General features: G+C 55.2%; 1 protein-coding gene across 1 annotated transcript in view; it reads right to left on the bottom strand.

Annotated features, from left to right (window-relative positions):
- PLXNA1 (plexin A1) overlaps positions 1 to 16245 on the bottom strand; it is a 91118-nt gene extending 74873 nt beyond the window's left edge. Inside the window, 3 exon segments of the mRNA XM_019620119.2 lie at positions 4050 to 4232; positions 9008 to 10356; positions 15905 to 16245. Coding sequence (XP_019475664.1) covers positions 4050 to 4232; positions 9008 to 10210 — 1386 coding nt within the window. The 5' untranslated portion in view covers positions 10211 to 10356; positions 15905 to 16245.
- Between the last annotated feature and the right edge of the window lie 2824 nt (positions 16246 to 19069).

Raw genomic sequence — 19069 nt, 5'->3', positions numbered from 1 at the left:
TGTTATTACTGTTAAAGCAGAGAAGCCAAAGAAACCAGACACAGGGCCAGTTCAGCTGTGCTGTTTGTGGGAGAGGATAAACACAGTGCAGAGAGCACAAGCTGCAGGGGGGAGCAAATTCCCAGCAGGGATGTGCCCTGATGCGTTAGCACCCAAGGCCATCTGCTTTCAGGACAGGGAAGGAGCTAAAGAGATTACAGTGGCAACCAGGGCAGCTAGAGACAGACAAAGAGATCCTCCGAAAACGAATGCTCAGCTGGCAGCAAAGGGCATTCAGTCTGATGCAGTGCTCACACGGCTGTGCTCACCTTCAGAATTGCAGAAGCACAACCAGAGCACCACAAGCAAAGCTGAAGTAGTGGCAAAGGCTGGTGATTTCCAGGCACAAGGCAGATGCCGGGAAAGCAACCTTTGCTGCTCTTGCTCAGATTTCCTCTAGAAGTCCCCACGCAATGTGCTCCAGGTTCATGTCCCTGTGTCACTTCCCCATCCAGCACACCACAGGGCACAAGGACGGGTCCGTGACGCACCCACAGAACGAGCTCCAGCGTGGAGAGGAAATGGCTCACATCCAACACCAGCAGCATGGCCAGTCATCCCCACGTTACTCACCCCAGCAGTGGCAGAAATTCCCCAAACAACACAACCCCGTGACTGCTGGCAGAGGGCAGAGAGCACGAGGGCTGAGGGCTTTCCAAGCTTGGCCTCTCCGCATAACTCAGCACCATCCAAAGATAACCACAGGCCTGCTTGCCTGGTAGGACATGAGCACAGAGCGGGCAGCTGCAGGGCTGCAACTCACTCAGCACCATGGCAGTCCCATGCCTCATCCTCCCCCATGCCCCTCTGCCCCAGCCCAACTCCATCCTGCTGCCACTCTACAGCAACTCACTCCCAGTTCTGCAAACATTCTTTGATTCTGACGGTGCTCACATCACTTCTCCCCCCAAATCCCAGTCTCCAGATTGCTCCAACTGCAGCCCAGACTCCAACACCACAACCTCACGCATAGTGCTGCCCTGGAAAGCCAGTTCCCCATTTAACAGGATGGTTTCAGCCAGCCCACGGATAGAGGGATGTGGAACGGGGTGTCTGGAGGCAAAGGGCAGGGCAGGCTCCAGCTGTGGTGGTGGCAGGTGCTGCCCTGCAGCCTCACAGCCGCCGCAGGGAAGCCAGGCTTGCGTGGCTTTTTCAGGGGACAAAGGAAGGCTCTGTCTGTATGCAACAGCCTGGACAAATGCTGGCCATGGAAGCTGCCATCCAAGGAAAATCCAGACACAGCAGTGACTCTGCCCTGACCTTACCCCAGCCCAGATGGCACCATCAGTGTCCCCTTGTCTGACTGGCATGCACTGCAGCATTCTTGGGGATGGGGAGCACAGAGTGCCCGTCTGCACCGTGTCGCAGCTCTCAGTACGTTGCTTTGTTTTTGTAGGGCCTAAAACAAATCCTATGGATATAAAGAGACACAGCACACACTTCCCTGTAAAGGCATCAGGGCTGGCAGGAGAGCAGGGGAAAGAAATGCTCAAGGTACACGAAGCCAAAACACAGGTACTTGCTATGGGGACAGAGGAAACAGCAAGGGGCTGCAAGCAGACGGATGCCCATTACTGCCAGGAGATGGGCAGGAGCCTGAAGAACCTCATCGCAGCCCGGGACCACAGCACCGGCCCTGAACTGCCACGCCATATGCTGCCATCCCAGCACCCAAAAACAAAGCATTTGTGCACCCTGCTGAGCGCCCCATCCCCTCGCTGAGGACACATCAGTACCATTCAGGGAGGCACTCACAGCCACCCCTCACTGCGGCCCCGCAGACAGCCAGGCAGTGGGATCAGGTAGCTGCTGAGGCAGCGCTTTGCAAGCCAGCCCGGCAAAAAGGCTGGGCCACCGAGCCCAAGGTCACAGCCGAGGACAGCTCAGGTCCCCCAGGGCTCAGCACGATGCTCAGTGCCCACAGAGAGTTTCTACGCTGTAGGGCAGAGGTCGTGCAGGGAATTGTCAACCCTCACCCCGGTGTCATCATCTGTCAGGGATAAAAACCTGCCTGGAGTCCTTGTGTCGGGACAGGACAGACATACATCTCTTCATGTCCCATTGAGCTCCTGCTCCATTACTTCAGGCCCCGCAGACCCATCCGGCTCTCTGGGACACTGAACAACAGCACACAATGGTGATGGGCAGAAACCAATAAAAACAGAGAAGCTCTGCAGAAGAGAAAGCCGCTCAAACTACACCTGGGCTCCGAGTCCTGGCCTCAGCCTTGATCTTGCACCCAAAGTGAACACACAGCCGGCACTTGGCCTGGCACCCACCTTCGACAATCACATGAAAGTGACTCTGACAGCACAAGGGTCAGGGAAAAACTGAAAAGTAGAAAAAAAATGGAGGGAAGGAAGAAACAAATCTTCCACATAAAAAGCAACTGCCATCCTCTCTAGATAAATAAGGGACAGAAGGTGCAACGCCGTCCCCGTGGCTTTGTGAACCCTCCTCCCACGCTCTCCTTCCTTCCACCCTCATCACTTACGCTGGCACAGGCTATTTAAAACCTCCCGCTGGGAGCTCGGCAGCAGGAGAAGCCGCCAGCAATGCGACGCCGGTCCCTGCAGGCCCCGTATCGATCAGGAAGGGAGGACGAGCTGCCTCCGTCAGCTCCCTGCAGCCTGGCGCCGACACCACAGGAAGGGAGGAGAAGTAGCCCAGCGGGGCACACAGAGAGCACCATCAAACCCCAAACCCAACTCATCTCTTTGTTCCAAATCCCAGCCTACTGAGAACAGGTCCACGAGGTCAAGCTCTGGTTTCTGACCTGTGTTCTCCTCTCCAGTGGTCTCAGGAGATGTACGGGAAGATTTTGTTTTAAACAGCAAGGATAAGGAGAAGTAGATCAAATGCAGGGACAGACCTAGGAAGGGTGCTGAGACTCCTCAGCCAAGTCCTGCACCTCCTGCCTCTTGCCAGGATCACGCCAGGACCTTTGCTATGCCTCTGCCTGGCTGAGGATGCTGTTAACGCAAGCGATGTTTATACAGGGCATGTATGGCTGTAATTATAGGAACGATGTTATGATAACAGGAAATCCGTGCCCTGTGGAGATACAGACAGAGAAATACACACTCACTGCTATTTGCTAATTGCCACCAACAAGGAGCCTTTGTGCAGTGGTGGGGCACAGGAGGTCTCCCCCATGCTGGGAGATAGCGTAGCACCGCCAGGCTGGATCACTGCAGCACCTGAGGGCTCTCTCCTGCCAAGGGAACATCTCAGACCAGTTTGGCTCCCACATACACCACAGCATAAAACCTAAAGCACGCTGCCAGTACAGGCAGAGCACAGAGCCAGCCTTTCCATCCCACCATCTCCCGAAAAATGCACCCATCCCTGCAAGGCAGGGCACTTCATGCTGACTCAAACAGAGGAGGTGTGAGAATATCAAATCAGGCTAGAGAAATCCCCACTGCAGCAGTAAGGGCACAGCTCATCATCCCCTTGGTGAAGGACTCCTCCAGAGCTGGAGCAGAAACCTCAACTCAGACCCTACTTCCTCCACTTCAACCAGATTCAAGATGCGAGAACAACAGTTACAGCAACTCTGAGCCCACGAAGAACCAAGAGAAGCTCCATCCTGCCCACTTCAGACAAACAGCGCTGCCAACCCAGCTAGATGTTTCCCTCAGCAGCAGAGATGTCAACAACCACCTCTGCTGACCCTTCCCAGGTCAGGGGCAAAGCAATATGGACCTGGTGAGGCAGAGCCAGTCTCACAACAGCTACAGTGCAAATCAACAGCTCTGAGAGACAACAGGACAGGCTGACCCAGTACCAGGACACAAACTCTCAGAGTTACAGCCCTCCCATATGACAGAGGTTCAGTACATCTGTTTGGCAGAGAAGAGCAACAGGGATGCACGTTACCCAAACACACCAAGGCTGATGCTATGACAGAGGCGCACTCCACCCTGCACCAAAGGGTCACCAAACCAAGCAGACATCTCCCCATCAGCATGGGAGCATCCCTCATAATGCAGCAGCAGCTCTCCTACCTTTTTGATCTTCCCACTCCGTGTGCCCGCAAACACAACAGTTTGTCCTCTGTAGTCATAGGCAGCCACCGAGGTCATCCCGTCCTCTTTATCCACAAAAAGTGGGGTCCCCTCAATCGTGACGGTTCCACCAAGTGGCTGGTTAAAATCCTGGCCACAGAAGTTGTCATCGATCTGCAGCGGCTGTAGGAAGAGAATAGAAGAGAGATAAGCTTTCTGGAGTGTCAGAGCAACAAGGGCTCATGCTGACCTCCATCACCACGGGAGAATGGAGCAGGGGCTGTGGAAGCAGATCCCATCCCAGACATTCTGGCAGGCTGCAGTAAACCACCCATGTGGGTGGAGCTGCTGCAGTCCTAGCTCTGCAACCCCAGGAACAACATGGGCTAGGACACAGCTCAACTGCCCCCATCTCTCTCTAGACCCACGTATAGGGATGCTCCTCACCCGCACTCAGCTGGTGGTTTTGCTGCATCACTCTACCTGTACACTCACAGGAGATCTCTGCCATTGCTTCTCACCTCTATGTTCCCTTATTCCCCTCCTGTGCCCCAGAAGGGCATTATGCACAGAGGGGGCACAGCTCTGACAGTGCAATGCACTCATACTTCTCCTGGCAAATGTGGCTTCGATCCAGCACTGGCTGGCATTAGGGTAAATGACAAAATCACAGCTAATGGCAAACAGATCTCAGAATGAAACCCATCCCCTTGTTTCCATGACCAAAGCAGGACAGGAAGGAGGAAGAACGGGTTCTGGCCAAATTCTGGGCATCCACAGCGAGCCTTGGTGCACAGGGCTGGAAGGGAGGCATCCTGAGGCACAGCGCCTGGAGAGGCAGGCAGTCTGCTCAGGCCACAGCATTTTCCACTTCAAGAGGCTCTTTACATAACTTTGAATTTAAAGGGGAGAGGTTTTTGGCAAGCAACTGCCTCCAAATGCATGCCAGTCCCCAAGGGGCTTTAAATCCATACAGCATGTGCATGTAACATATGGGAAAATGCCGTGCTCCCAAGCTCCATGTGCGTACACGCATTAAGCAGCTCCGGCTGCTAAAGCAACAGCCCCACCACTTCCACCCAGCACTGAGATCTGAGCAGGGAGAACTACAGCCCCAAAACTAGAGGCCCTGACCATCCCACACCCTAAAAACAGCTCTCAGAAAAGCCGGACCTTGCCTGTGCTGTCAAATACAGACATGGTCACCCCTACCTAGGCTCAATGTACAACCCCAAGGCCAGCAGTCCCGCTCCTGGCTGCAGTCAGCACCGTGCCATCCTTTTAGCAGCAGAGAAATGGGAATGACTCCAGCTGGGCACGCTCAGCCTCCTAAAGCAGTCTGGAGATGCAGTCTTGCTTGCTCAGTTGTTCTAAGTTCTGGTGCCTGGTTTTGGATGTAGGCACAGATTGACTCCTTTCCAGGCCTGACCCCTTTTTTCATCCTTCTGTAAACTGGAGGAGCTTGGGGACATCCAAGCATGCAAGATGCACCAATCCCCTAAAACAGGAACGAGGAGGTGAAGGATGCCTGCTGGTGTGAAGAAGCAGGGAGGGGAATTAGCTCTCCAGTCTGTACTCTGCAATCCAGGGCTGCAAGCATCCCTTCAGCCCATCAGCCAGCCCTGAGCTGGTCAGACAGCCCTGAGCAAATCTGCAGCTCGCACTTACAGCAGGTACAGAACCCACCTCTGCCTGGCACCACCCCAAGCAGGGCAGCAGCACAGGGGTTAACACAGCCTGAGCTCTGAGCAGCCCTGAGCGCAAACCATGAAGGTATTTAAGCCCTGGCAGCCCCTGGAAGCCAATGCAATTTCTGTTCTCTCTGCACTTCAATTTGCAGCTTCCCCAACCTCATCAGCTGCTGAATATGCAAGAGGATAAATGTTTATGGTGTTTACTCCTCTCTGCTTTGTCTCAACAAACTCTCTGGGAAACGACAAATACAGCTGCACTCCAGGGCCGTGAGGAGCACCCGCCCGCCACCGAGATGCCGACACCACCTCGGTAAATAATTACGCCGACAATTAGCTCATTAACAGCACAGTGCCTCGTTAGGGAAGCGCAGGCAGGCACCTCGCCGCGGTCGGGCTGAGTGGGCAGCAGGAGGCTGGTGGCACCCACCAGCATCACATCCCGACTGCCCCACAGCCCCACTACATGGCACAGCCTGCTTCTCCCAACCCGCATAGAAATTGGGGCAGAAAACCCTGATTTCCTCTGTGAAGCAGCCCCAAGGAGAGGGGACACACCGAGCTAACAGAGCTGGACTGGAACAGGCAGTCTCCTTGATGTGCCTTGTCTCATTGCCTCCCTTCAAGCCTGCCTACAAAAGCAACGAGGGAGCAGACAGCAGAGGCGAGACTCGTGCCACTCAGCGCTATTAATTGGCCAGTAATTTGCCAGTTAATACCATTATACACACACCCCGTCCTCCCACGCCTGCCATTTAAAACCTGCCTTCCTGTGCCTGCTGAGGCTGCTACCCAGCAAGGCCCATGCCCAGCACACAGGGAGACACGGTGACACCAGGAGCCAGGCAGGGCACTTTGGGAGCTGGGTACCAAGAGTAGGAAGCAACAGTGCGCATCCCATCAGGAGCAGCAAAACCCCTGGAAGCACTCTCAGTTCCCCAGCTCGCTGCCAAGCCTGGCAGTGTCTCCTGGCTCCAGCAAATCTGCAATGCCCCACAGTGCCCAGGGATTAGCATCCTAAGGCTCACAGCTGAGGAGAATGCTCCGCTAGGGTCTGGAATAAGAAGGAAGCCAGCACCCAGGTCAGGAAGCTCCTTGCCCAGCTTGGTGCTCAGAGCCATGCCCTGTGTGGTGACGGCACAGCTCTCCCCAGCCTTCCTCTTCCCACACAGTGAGAGTGCGCAGTGCAGGTGGACCAGTCCTCAGGGATGTATGTGGATCAGTCCTCAGGGATGTGGCTTTCTGGCACTGAGAAGTCCCTCTTATGTGCTAAGAAATGAGATTTGGACTTTCCGCTTTCCAGAGGAGACTTTAAACCATAAATCCTGAGCAAGAGCAAGGGAGCTCCTGGGACGTTTTCCATACAGATCAGGCGTAAATCCCGAGCAACTACTGACTTTAGCAATTATATTCTGCCTCCTTAAAAAAATCAACATGCCCTTTATTTTCTGGCCGGCATCCATCACTGCAAGATCCGTCAGCTGCCACAACCCACCCCAGAGGTGGCTGCATTGTACAAGGGGCACACAGATCCCTGCCAGAAAGAGGTTACATGCTCTGCAAGCTCCAATTTGGCTCACTCCCAGCACAGCCAGAGGCTGAGGCTTGACACCTTGTGCTGCTCTTTGCCACGCTTGGCAGGTGGAGCAGGACAGAGACAGAAAATGGCACCTGGCTCCCAAGGTCGGCTTTGTGCCACCGCAACCCAACTCACGTGAAAGTAATGACACCGCAGGTCCTCCCAGTGCCACCACCTCACACCTGCTGCCCCTGCTAGGGTTCCTCTGGAGCTGGGCAGGGTCTGAGCGCTGCAGTGCTGCTGCTGCTGCCTCTGCATCACCAAGGGAGCAGGTTAGCAGCGCACGGCAATATCACTCCTTCAGATGGGAAAGGAAGGAGAAACACAGCATCAGGTCTATGGTAAGCAACCATACTGTGAAACAGTAGGGAAAAAAAAAATAAATCACAGCATGTGCAACTGCACAGGACTTTATCTCCTGCGCTGCATTGCAACCAGAGAACACCTCCCTGTTCCCATTCTCATCCAGGTGTCAAACCAGTCAGCATTTCTCTCCCTCTCCCACCACATTTCCCTGCAACAGCAGCTTTCCTGAGATGCATGGAGAAGCCCCTGCGCACCCACCGGTGTCTGTAAACTGCCTGCAGCAGACACATCACGGCCCTGCAGGGACACAGCCCCCCACCTTTATATGGGGCACTCATCAGGCAAAGCCCTCTCCCCACAAAGGGGCAGAGGGCCTGGGAGCACATCGGGATGAAGCAGCAGGCATCTCCTCTGCCTGAGCCAGCAGCTGTGCAACCCAACAAGCAGCAGTGTAACGATTTCATCATTTTCCACCAAAATTGAATTAGTTCAAAGCCAAAATCTGATTTGTGAGCCCAGCGCTCTTGACAGCAAACCCTTTTCTTTGTCAGGCAGCTGTTAGCCGTCTCCTTCAGAGCTGCAGGGAGGACACGGGAAGGAGGCCGGGCTCTCCATGGGGACATGCAGGCACCCAGGGCAGGAGGCAGCTGCTGACCCCCAAGACCTGGGACAGAATGGGGGAAGGAGCATGATGATGTCCTCCTCTCCTGCCTCCTCCAGCAGGAAAACAAATCCAGCAACTGCAATTGCTCCCTGCTCCTCATAACCTTTCTCCTCCTATCCAGCACACCATAGAGAGGACGTGGTCCCACCGAGCTGAGCATCCGATCCTCTGTTGGGACTGCCAACCTCTCTGCCTCCTTCCCTACTTGGATCCCTCTCAATTCCCCTCATTCTCCTGCCCCAGCAGCTTCTGCTCAGCCACAGCTCCGCCAAGCCCCACATGACCAAATCCTCCCAAATTCACACATGCCATCTTCAAGGGTCTCCCTGGCAGAGATGTAGTAGACACCATTTGTACTTCTGAGGGCTGAGCATCTTTGCCCTCAAAACCAGCTCACCCACACCCCTTTACTCTACAACTCTTGTTGTAGAGTACCTAGGAACAAGAGACCTGTGCCAGCACTCAGCCTCCCGCTCGGGGCCAGCAGCTATCAGCAGACACTGATTCAACCCAAACCCAGACAGCCTTCCCACACCAAAGCCACAGTCTCCACAAGGAATGCTACCAAGCAAGCTGAGCGCTCAGCCCTAACTGTGCCAGTCCCCAGAGCCTCCCATCAGGAAAACAGCAAGTCAGGTCAGGTAACTGGGAAGGGTCTAGAGAGTCCAGCCAGGAGCCAAAAACCACCTGGCATGCATACAGACAGGCGTGAACTTACCGAGTTGATGCAGCCCAGCTCCTTATTCAAGAGCCAGGGCAGCGAGAGTTTCCCTTCCCCTCTGTAGCATGACTGAATACGTTCCTTGATCTTATCCTTGATCTTCTTCAACGTGAAGAGGCAGAGCACAGACTCCTTGGGAGGCTTAACTCTGTTTTTCTGGCCCTGGGAGAAGATGGTGAAGAGGATATCCTCCCGCTCCGAGATGCCCAGGTACTTGGCCAAAGCCTTGCCGGGCTTGGTCAGGTAAGCGTCCTGGATCAGGCGGTACTCAATGCCATCCTGCACACAGCCGATGGGGAACTCCACGTAGGAATAGAACTTGGGGTCATCCACGCAGAGGCGGACGATCTTGGAGGTGAAAAACTGCTCACCAGTGGAGTCGGGTGAGGTGAGCTGGGTGTCCAGCTGCAAGGTCAGGTAGTACACAAACTGCTCACTGCTGAAGCTGTAGATGTAGTAGATGTCAAAGGTGGGGAACTTGGAGAGCGTGTCCGAGGGGATCTTAAGCTGGGACGAGACAAACTCATCCTGGTAGACAAAACCAAACATCTCCGCATTCTCCTCATTGGCCATCAGCTTGCGGCTGGAGAGCGTGGGGAAGTACTCCGACTTGCCATCAATGGGCGTCCCAATGAAGAGCTTGTTCTGCCCGTTTAGCACCTCAATGATGACCCCAGACATGGTCCCCGACTCATTGACACTGGAGAGGTAGTGCTCCTTGCGGTGGTGGGGCTCACCCAACTTGAAGAGGTCATCCAGCCGCAGGAACTGGCAGATACCCTGCGAGGCACTGCCGCAGGCGATCAGCCGGTTCCCCGAGTAGTCCACCAGCAGCAGTTTGTTCACGTTGTTGGTGGTGACCAGACCGTGCGGGCAGGACTGAACGCTGGGGGGAGGGTAACACTTTTCATTGTCCTCCACGGGCCCAGTCACGTGCGTCCGCAGGAGCGTGAGGTTATTGGAGAGCTTGTAGATCCGATTGACGGCCCCCACGTAGACCTCCCCAGTTTTGTTATGGACCACCAGGTGCGTCAAGCTCCAGTCTGTAACCGAGAAAGTCCTAAAGGGAGATTTGGGGCTGCCTTCCGCCAGCGGTAGCCAGGTGCTTCCCAAGAGCAGCAGGGTCCAAATGTTGACAGACAAGTGGTGCTTGAGCCAAAGGAGCCGCATCGCGGCAGTGTCACATCCGGCCAAGGCCATGCCCAAACCCAGCCACAAAATAAATAGAAACAAATCCAAACTAAAGGGGTGAGGAGGAAGGACGAGGAGCTAATGGGACACAGTCTCCTCTGCTTCTGCTGTGCTCAGCATTCAGGGCATCATGGGCACTGACGGTCTGGTCAACCCTAGAGGGAGAAAGAAAAACAGCAGGGTTAGGAGGCTTTCCGGCAGCTCCTGGCACAGCAGTAAGCCTGTTCCACACCACTCCACAGAGGCTTTGCTGCTTCATGCTTATAAGGCAGCATAACAAAATGCCCCCACTGTCTCCCACTCCAGAAAAAAATCTGCACAGGGACAGAGGGAACCCGCAGGATGCTAATGGCCACTCCTCCTGGTAGTACAAACATGCTGCAGGACACCGTAAATTCTACATCATGAGCAGCCAAGGTGGTGACACAAAGGGGCTCAACTGCAAGCCCTGCTATCCAGAGCAGCCCCCTGCAAGGCCCTGCTCTCCTCCATGGAGCCCCTCAGCAGGAGTAAGCAGCAGCACAACCACAGCTGTGGCTGGGCCAGGCCAGCACATCCCCAGCAGGCAGCAGTTTCACGATGCGCTCCAGCACACCAACCACATACAAATGTCCCAGCAGGGCATCACTGGCCCTGACCTGCTTTGAAGACCACTGACAGCATCAAAGTATCAGCTGCTAGCAAGTAGACAGCCCACAGCCTCTGCACCACTCCATCACAGAATGGGAAGCTGGTAGAAAAACCCAGTTTGCTCCCAGCTCATACACACAACAGGATCCCCAATCCCGCTGCCGTGCCGTGGGCATTCCTCTGAGCTCAGCCAAGAGAGGCACTTCCAGCCTCATACCATACCCCAGTTATCCTTAGCTTAATTGGAGATCGGCACGCTGGTCATTAAGAGGATGCTGCTTTTACAAAGAGGCAAAGAAAATAGAGGAGGGAGAGGAGAGACAGGAGGGAAAAAAAAAATATATATATATATATATGCACAGCTTTTGTGAATGAAAGAAGATGCAAACGGCACCAATTTACTACTCAAACAGTGCATGATGGAGCCTGCAGGAGCTGGGGCTTGAGCCCGGGTTGGGTGTGCAAGGCACAGCTCAAGCAAAGGATCTCAAAGTCTCCTTTTAAAGGAGCTGGGGGAGTCCTGGCACGCTGCCTGACAGCCCTGGCACCTGACAAAGCCCAGGAGGCTGCGGGCAGGAGACACTTCAAAATGCAGGCGAAGGTCCATGGCTGGGAAGCGAGCTCAGCCCTTTGTTTCCCATCCCAGTTTTGCAGATAAGATGTTATGAAAGCAAGCGGGGAAGAGCCTCCCTCTCCTTATCACCGATCTCTGACTCAGCCTGTGTGGGGATCACCCGCTCCCAGCCCAGCACAACGAGCAGGATCCCAGCAGGGAGTGGCACCAGTAAGAAATATGGCCTGTGGTGACTGCTGGGCTGTGCCAGCAGCCGTGCCATCAGAGGGCAGCCGGTGCCATGCCAGCGGCACGGGGCTGCACTCTGGCAGTGCACACAGACACTTTGGGCACCGCCTGCACACCTCTTCCAAACCCAGATCTTTATGGTGTGCCTGGCTCCCAAAGCATTGTCCCAACAGCTACCAGTCCCTTCCACCTCCCCACCAGACCCCAGGGCAGTATCCTCGAAAGAGGCTTCTGCAGTAAGGTTTGAACAACACAGAGGCTAAGACGAGTGCTGAGGATGTAGGGCCATCAGCCCTGGAAATGGACCAGGTGGTCCCAATCCCACATCCGTGCCATACTGCAAAATACAAGCACCTCAGACCAGGCTCTGCCAGTCCCTATTGGCGCAGCCAGTGGGTTCAACTAGGAGGCCTTGCGGTTTCCTCTTGGGCTGCGGGTTGCCAGAGGAAGGTTCCTGCCCTCGGAAATGGGGAGGCAACCTTACAAAGCAGACAATGCCAGCTTCACCAGGCACCCGTGTCTTTACCTTCTCCTCCAAGCAAAGGAACTCGCTGCTGAGCACCATGACACCGCGCATCCGCTCCCATTGCTGCAATGCCCAGCAGCCCTCTCCTTCCAGCCTCCACGTGCCGCAGTTACACAGCTCCTCTTGCACAAAGGCAGCGGTGCAGCGGCAGCAAAGGGACAGGGAGCTGGGAGCGATAGGAGGCACATGTGACCCAAACCAAACACAAACCCCAGCATGAGCACAGCTCTATCTACACAGCATGGGGAGAGGAACAATACCACAGCTGTGTCGCAAGGAGATTACCATCGAAACGCAACCTGGCTTACGCACCAGCAGCACGTGGAGGGAAGGAGAGAAAGCGGGAGTGTGGCTGCAGCATGGGAACACCAAACCCAGGACGGCACTGCTGGGACAGGGCAATCATTTGCTCGGTGCATTTCTAATTATTCATCGCTTCTATTTTAGGGAGCGGGTATGAGAGCCAGAGGTCAGGCTGCTGTGCCAAAGCAGGGCTAGAAAGCCCAAAAGGAGATTCCCAAATTAATTTAGGGAACTGTTACTCAGAACTGGAACGAGAGCAAAGCCAGGCAGCGCTGGGGCACAGACAGACGACAGTCTGCAGAGCTCCTCAGAGACTTCTGCTCCCAAATACACGTCAGCAGCAAAACCTCGTCCCAATGCCCTGACACCAGCAGGGGCTTCGTACAGTAAGACCCACTTTAAAACATCAGCAGTGATTATAATTAACAGAAAAAGAGCAGGAAAGATTAGTGAATCTGTTTTCTTCAGTATGAAATGATTTAGGTTCCCAATAGCATCTTGCACCAGAGATCCCAATGAGGAGCAGATGTGCACTGCAAGTACAGCCCCAAAGTATGGGCACCCCCAGACTGGGAGAGCATGCACTGGGGAAGCAATCATCACTCTTGATAACACAAAGCAGGAGTGCCGAGCTGGAAAAACAAACCTTAAAAGGTAAAGACTGGACAGAGCATCCCCTGCTGCCCCCAGCGCTCATGCTGCACGCCTGGGTGTCCCAGGCAGGGCTGCAGCAGCACACTGAGAAAAGAGTCTGTTTTCTTGCTCTGGGACTGCCCCAACAGCTCTACAGCCTGGTAGGAGTGCTTTGAAATATAGGTTGGGTGAGAAAACTTGTGGGAATGAAAACCCTCCTAGCTGACCCTGGGAAGGACAGGAGCGATGAGAACTAATGGGTCTTTATCTGCAATCTCTGCAAGTCACTCGTTGCTCTCAGTGATAGTGCACGGACTGAGCAGGACCCGGCTCCGTCTTCAAACACACGAGCTGCCTCGCTGCCAGTAATTAGCCAAAGGGAGAGAGGAGAGATTATACAGAGGAGAAAAAAGCCCGCAGGCCACAGGAGAGCCAGTCTCACAATGCAGCGGGTGTATTTTTAGGTTTGTCTGCCTGGGAAAAGCCTTGCAACAATAAGAGAAGGCTGCTGGAGTTACCCAGTTAGGAGTTACACTATATATGCAATCATCTGTAGCAAGGCCAAGATTTAACTCCTTTTTCCACCACACACAACCGTTAGGAACAATTTTGCTGGGATCCCTCCCTCCTCCCCAGCAAGTACAATCATTGCAAACCTTATCCCTGGCTGGAGCCAAGCCCTGATGAAATCAGTGGCAAGCACTGGAGCTGCCCCCTCCAACCTCAATCACAGCATCAGGAATCTCTCCCATCTTCAGAGCTCTCATTTCCCAGGGCACAGGCCAGAGCTGCATCCCCGCCCCACACCGCCACAACCCCAAGGATTTTGACCTCTTATATCCCAAGGTAAGGAGAGTGCTTCCCAGGAGGAAGTGCACCCCCTGCAGCTCCTGCAGCCACAGGGCCAATATAATGACATGGAGACCACTTAACAACATTTTGTACCCGGCTTCAAAGCACACAAGTCCAGACCAAGTCCCCAAAGGCCACCTTCTCCCTTGCTTGCTATGTTCCAGGCTGTGGTTCTCACTGCAAACATCCCAAAAACCAACCCCACTGGCAGAGGTTACATCAGCCCATCAGGAGCAGCAGCGAACCAGAAGGTCAGCCACAGGCCAGCTCTAAGCAGAAGTCCTCTTACCACCAGTATCACTCCATCATCCAACCAACCACCAGTGCCCTAACACAAGAGCAGAGCGGATGCATCAGGAAGCTCCCAGTCTCTATCAGTGAATAGGAACAGGAGGATTTCTTTGCTCCCAGCACAAGGAGGTAGCACCAGAGCTGCTACAATCCAGCACAAAACCAGGCTGCGCTGAAATTCCCATTCTTCCACCTAATCTCACTGCGAGCCTACTACGATCACCAGCTCAAGGCACACACTGCTCATAGTTAAGATTGACTAAAGTAGCCAGGGGACAACAAAACATCTCCACTTCTCCAAAAGAGGTTTCCCCAGCCAAAACCTAAGCTGTATTCAACTCTCCTTTCCCCTACAAGACCCCACACCACACTGCAGGGCTGTGGGCTCAGCACAGCCCCACTGCTTCCCCAGGGCGGAGCTGAACCACGAGCAGCCCAAGAGCTGGCGGAACTGCGAGACAGGGAGAAGGGAAGCGAGCAGCGCCTGAAAGCGCTCCAACAGCAACAACACAAAGAAGGGAAACTCTGCTTTGAGAGGCTAACAGAGGTTTCATTCGCACGCAGGACAGGCTGGGAGCATCCAATGAAAACAGCGAAGCACACGCATGCACAGAGCCAGAAGCTGCACCCGCACCCTGCTCCCGGGGCCAGCACACCAGCATGCGCCGGGGGTTCACCCAGCCAACATCGGCAAAGCCTGCTGGGGAGCATGGAGCAGCATGCCTGAGGGACACCAGCCAGCATGGAGTGCAGAGAGATGGGAGGACATGTGCGCTCCCGCTGCCAAAACCCCACTCCCTGCTAACAAGAGCGGCTGGATGGTGGCCCCAATGGGTGACGTCAGCCTGCGGAGGGCAGGGAGCCGCGTGGCTCCGCAGCATGGCATGCGGTGCCGAAAGCACAAGGCTGGGGGCACCAAGGCCCCTCGTGCTCACCCACGAGGCTGTGCCACCAGCAGCTGACCCAGTATGCCCACGGGCACTGCCAACACGCAGATGGCAGCGGGTTTAGGGATGGTGGCAACATAAGCCTGGGCTCCCTGAGCCTTACCAGGCTTGCCGACCCACGGAAGCTCTCCCTTGAAGGCTGATCTCTCGCCTGCCTTCCTGCTTTTCTCCTCCCCCATTTCTTCCTGATGACATCAGCCTGAAAAACAGGTTCTGAATCCTTGCTGTCCTCCGGAGGGGCGAAGCGCCCCCCCCCCCCATGCACCCTGACACCGCTCAGTGCCACGTAGGTAGGAGCAGGGCGAACATCCCAGCTGTGCACCAGCACTGCTGGCAGCAGAAATGCCCAAGGAGGTGCTGGAGGAGCCGATTTTAAACATTCCAGAGGCCTCAATGACTGTAAGCATCCCCACCACAGAGCACAGGCAAGGGAGCTGTGCCCTCCCCGTGCCTGGGTCAGAGTTCTGAGAGCCCCCGTACAGCCCAGCAAAACCTTCTGGAGGCCCCCAACTGCATTCCAACTGACAGAGAACATTATTCTGCGAAACATCTTGTGCACGAGCCAAGCTGCAAGATTATTTTTAAAATCCTAAAATATTTTTAGGTTTTCCTCTTCCCCTGTTGAAGCTAACAGTCTGCACAGGAAGACCGAAACAACCGCCTGTATATAGAGCACTGCAGCACGCACAAAGCAAACAACTTACTGCCATTATAATTACCTTAGATGTTATCGGCAGCTCCGACAGGGTCAGCACTCGCTGGAGGAATCTCGCATGGCACTGTGGAATCCCTTCTGCAGCCCCAGCAGCACCCAGCACGGTGTTGCCTGCACAGAGCCAGGCAGCTCCTTCCCCAAGCACCGGGATCTGCCTCTCCCCTCGCAAGGGATTTATTTCTGCAAGGGCTTGAATATTTTGACACAAAGGCAGTTGCTTAACCAAGCACATAAAGCAAAAGGGCTCTCAGAGCTTCTACGATTACACCAACGCTTGGAGATTCGCCTGGACGGCGGCCAGAGGCCCCATATCGCAGAGGATCAGACCCAGGACACAACCGGGAGAAGAAAAGCCGGGGATGGAGAGAGGCTGGAGCCGGCTCAGAGCGGGGATGCAGCCGACTTCCTGCTCACACAGCAGCACGGCTCCTCCTAACCCCTCACACACCACAGCCCTAAGCATGAATCACCCCGCACAGACCGCTCCCCAACACCCGTGCAATTAACAAGGTTGTCGGGTTGGGTTTTTTTTGTTTTTTTGTTTTTTTCCACTTCAGTATAATTATACAATTTTTAATGCAATTACCGCCCCTGTATTTTGTACATTAAGCAGTAGGCAACCAAAGGAAGAGAGAGACTATTTTTTTTGGCTTTGCGTTCCTGAAAATAATAGCAGATCACAGAGCGGCCACATAGAGAAGGGTTTATCTGCACAGGACACAGAGAGAGCAGATGGAAAATGGGAAGACCCCCCAGCCCCGCAGGTACCTGCATGAAGGCCCAGCTCCAGCTCAGCCTCTTGCCCTGCCGGAAAGGAAAAGCAAATCAAGCAAATGGTCGGCAGTTACTCAACCCCAAAGCCGGGGTCATTAGCCAGATTAAAGTGCCCGAGCTCTGGCCAGCAGCGCGGATAGCAAAGTGCAGTTAAACGGCCCAAATTGGATTACTGCCGCTCCTCGGCCTCTGTGCCAAGTTGGCCGGCGGACGGCGGGAGGCGAGCGGCTGAGGGGAGGCTGGGGAGGAGGCCAGGCCGTCGCTTAGACCCGCGGATCCCCAGCCCAGCAGCCGTAATGCGCTCACACGGTCACTTTCCCCAGCTAAAGCCCTCAGAATGCAAAGCAATCCTCTCAGAAAAGGGGCCCACGCACTCCTCGTGCCCAGCTCAAATCCTGCCAGCTGACACACACCTCACACACACCGTGCAGCAGCCCATGGGGCTGAGCTCAGCGGCCTGCGTGTATATGGGGGGTTTACTGACTCCGTACATGGGCAGCAAGGAGAGGGTTTGCCAAGCTGTAGCTAAAGGGAAAAACAACTTCTGGATGTTTTAATTCAGGGTTTGAAATGGTGGCTTTCCAATGGAACAAAGGCTGGGGGCAGAAGGATGCTGAGGAAGTGAGACCAAAGTGGGCACCAGCCAGCTCCCAGCAGGCCCCAGGCACACACAATGTGCCCAAGGTGGGGAATGCGAGGTGTCTGCCTGAACCTGGCATGAAACCCATGGATATGGCTTCAGGTTCCTCCTCCACAGTGTACGAGAGCACCCCCAGGACTAAGATGGTGCACGGCCAAGGCTGAGGGTCCAAAGCAGTGCCAGATCTTGCATTTCCATCATAAATCCACAACGGAGTGGGATCCCACAGCACAGCCAGGGCATACCAGGAAGACAAGGAAGGAGGCGGCTCCCCCCCAGTTCCCATCAGCCCAGCACAGGTTTCACTGGGCATCACAGCTCAGTTCTGCCAGGAGAAGGGCTGCAGCCCTGCCTAGCACACCCTACAGAGCAACTCACTGCCCAGAGCCAGCCCAGGGCTCCCTGAGCCTCTGCACAGCACACATTGCCTAACGAGACAGCACACAGGGGACACTCACAGAGCACAGGGCAGCAAACAAGGTCTCCATATTCATAATCTCACCAGCCGTGCGGAACACAAGCTTGCAGAGAGCCTAGCAATCAGCAAGGACAGCATACGTGCCCCATGCTCAGCTCCCCATTGCAGCACAGAGAGGCGGCAGCTTTTCTGCACTACCAGGGCTGCCGAAGCCATCCTGCTGCCTGGGGACAGGAGTGATGGCAGCACCCTGCACGCAGACAAAGCCTGGCGGGATGCAGGTGGATGCTGCGGGCAGAGCTACCCGCTCACAGGAGCCTGGTGGTGCGAGCACTGCAGCACTGAGCTGCTCCACGCACACATCTCAGCGCTGCCTGCCGGCAAACGCTGCAGCTCCTCGGCAGCAACAAAAGGCCCCGACACACACCGAGCCCGGGGAGCGATGCTTACAAGTCTCCCTCGTTAAGCCCAACGAGGTCCCTTCACACAAGGGATGCTGAACATGGCAAACCCCGGGGAGAAACCGCCTGGTCCCGCAGTTCCGTGCCAGCAGCGCTGCAGCTGCCGGAGGAGGGAGCGGCCTGGCGGCACACAGCAGCACGGCTCTGTCACCCGCTGCCATCTCAGCAGCGCCCGGCCGAGTTCGGAGGAGTTTGTTTGTGTGTCGCAGGGCCCTCTGTCTTCCGCAGGGCAGCGCTTTGTCTTCGCACAGCGAGCTACGTGCTCCACTCCAAACCTCACGCGTCTATAAAATAAAGAAGGGAAACCCTCGAGGCTCACTACAGAAGGGCTCCAGCTGCAAGCGGCCCCAATAAAACCCCACTAACAAACACAACACCACCAAAACTTGGATTTACGGAACGCGGCAGAGCACAGATACCAACCATCTCCCACTGGGGACACAGAGCCCAGCCACGGAATGTCACCGCGCAGCTCGCAGGGACGCAGCCTGGCACACGCAGACTGCGATTCGCCCATCCATCCCTCCCTCCCTCATTCCCCGACCGCAGATCCGGAGCCCAAACTTCCGCGCCACCCACACGGCCCCGCACTTCGGCATCCGCTGCCGGCGGCGGCACCCATCCCTCCTTTCCCCTCTCCTCCTTGCAACCCCCCCCAGGAACGCCCGTACAGCCCGCCGGGCTCAGCCCCGCTGCTCCTCCACCGCATTCGGTCATCGGTGTCTTGAGACAGACATCGCGCCGCTCGCTTTACCCACTGAGTATATACAAAAGACCCTGAGATTGTTCAGGAAGCAATTAGCCGCTGTTCGGAGGAAAACGGTGTTTTCAAATGGATAACCTTTGATGTAGTCAATAGCCTCGTCTCCTCTCTCC

The sequence above is a fragment of the Meleagris gallopavo genome, chromosome 14 (assembly GCF_000146605.3).
Source record: "Meleagris gallopavo isolate NT-WF06-2002-E0010 breed Aviagen turkey brand Nicholas breeding stock chromosome 14, Turkey_5.1, whole genome shotgun sequence".
In the NCBI taxonomy this organism is placed as follows: domain Eukaryota; kingdom Metazoa; phylum Chordata; class Aves; order Galliformes; family Phasianidae; genus Meleagris; species Meleagris gallopavo.
This window is presented reverse-complemented; position numbering and strand designations above follow the sequence as displayed.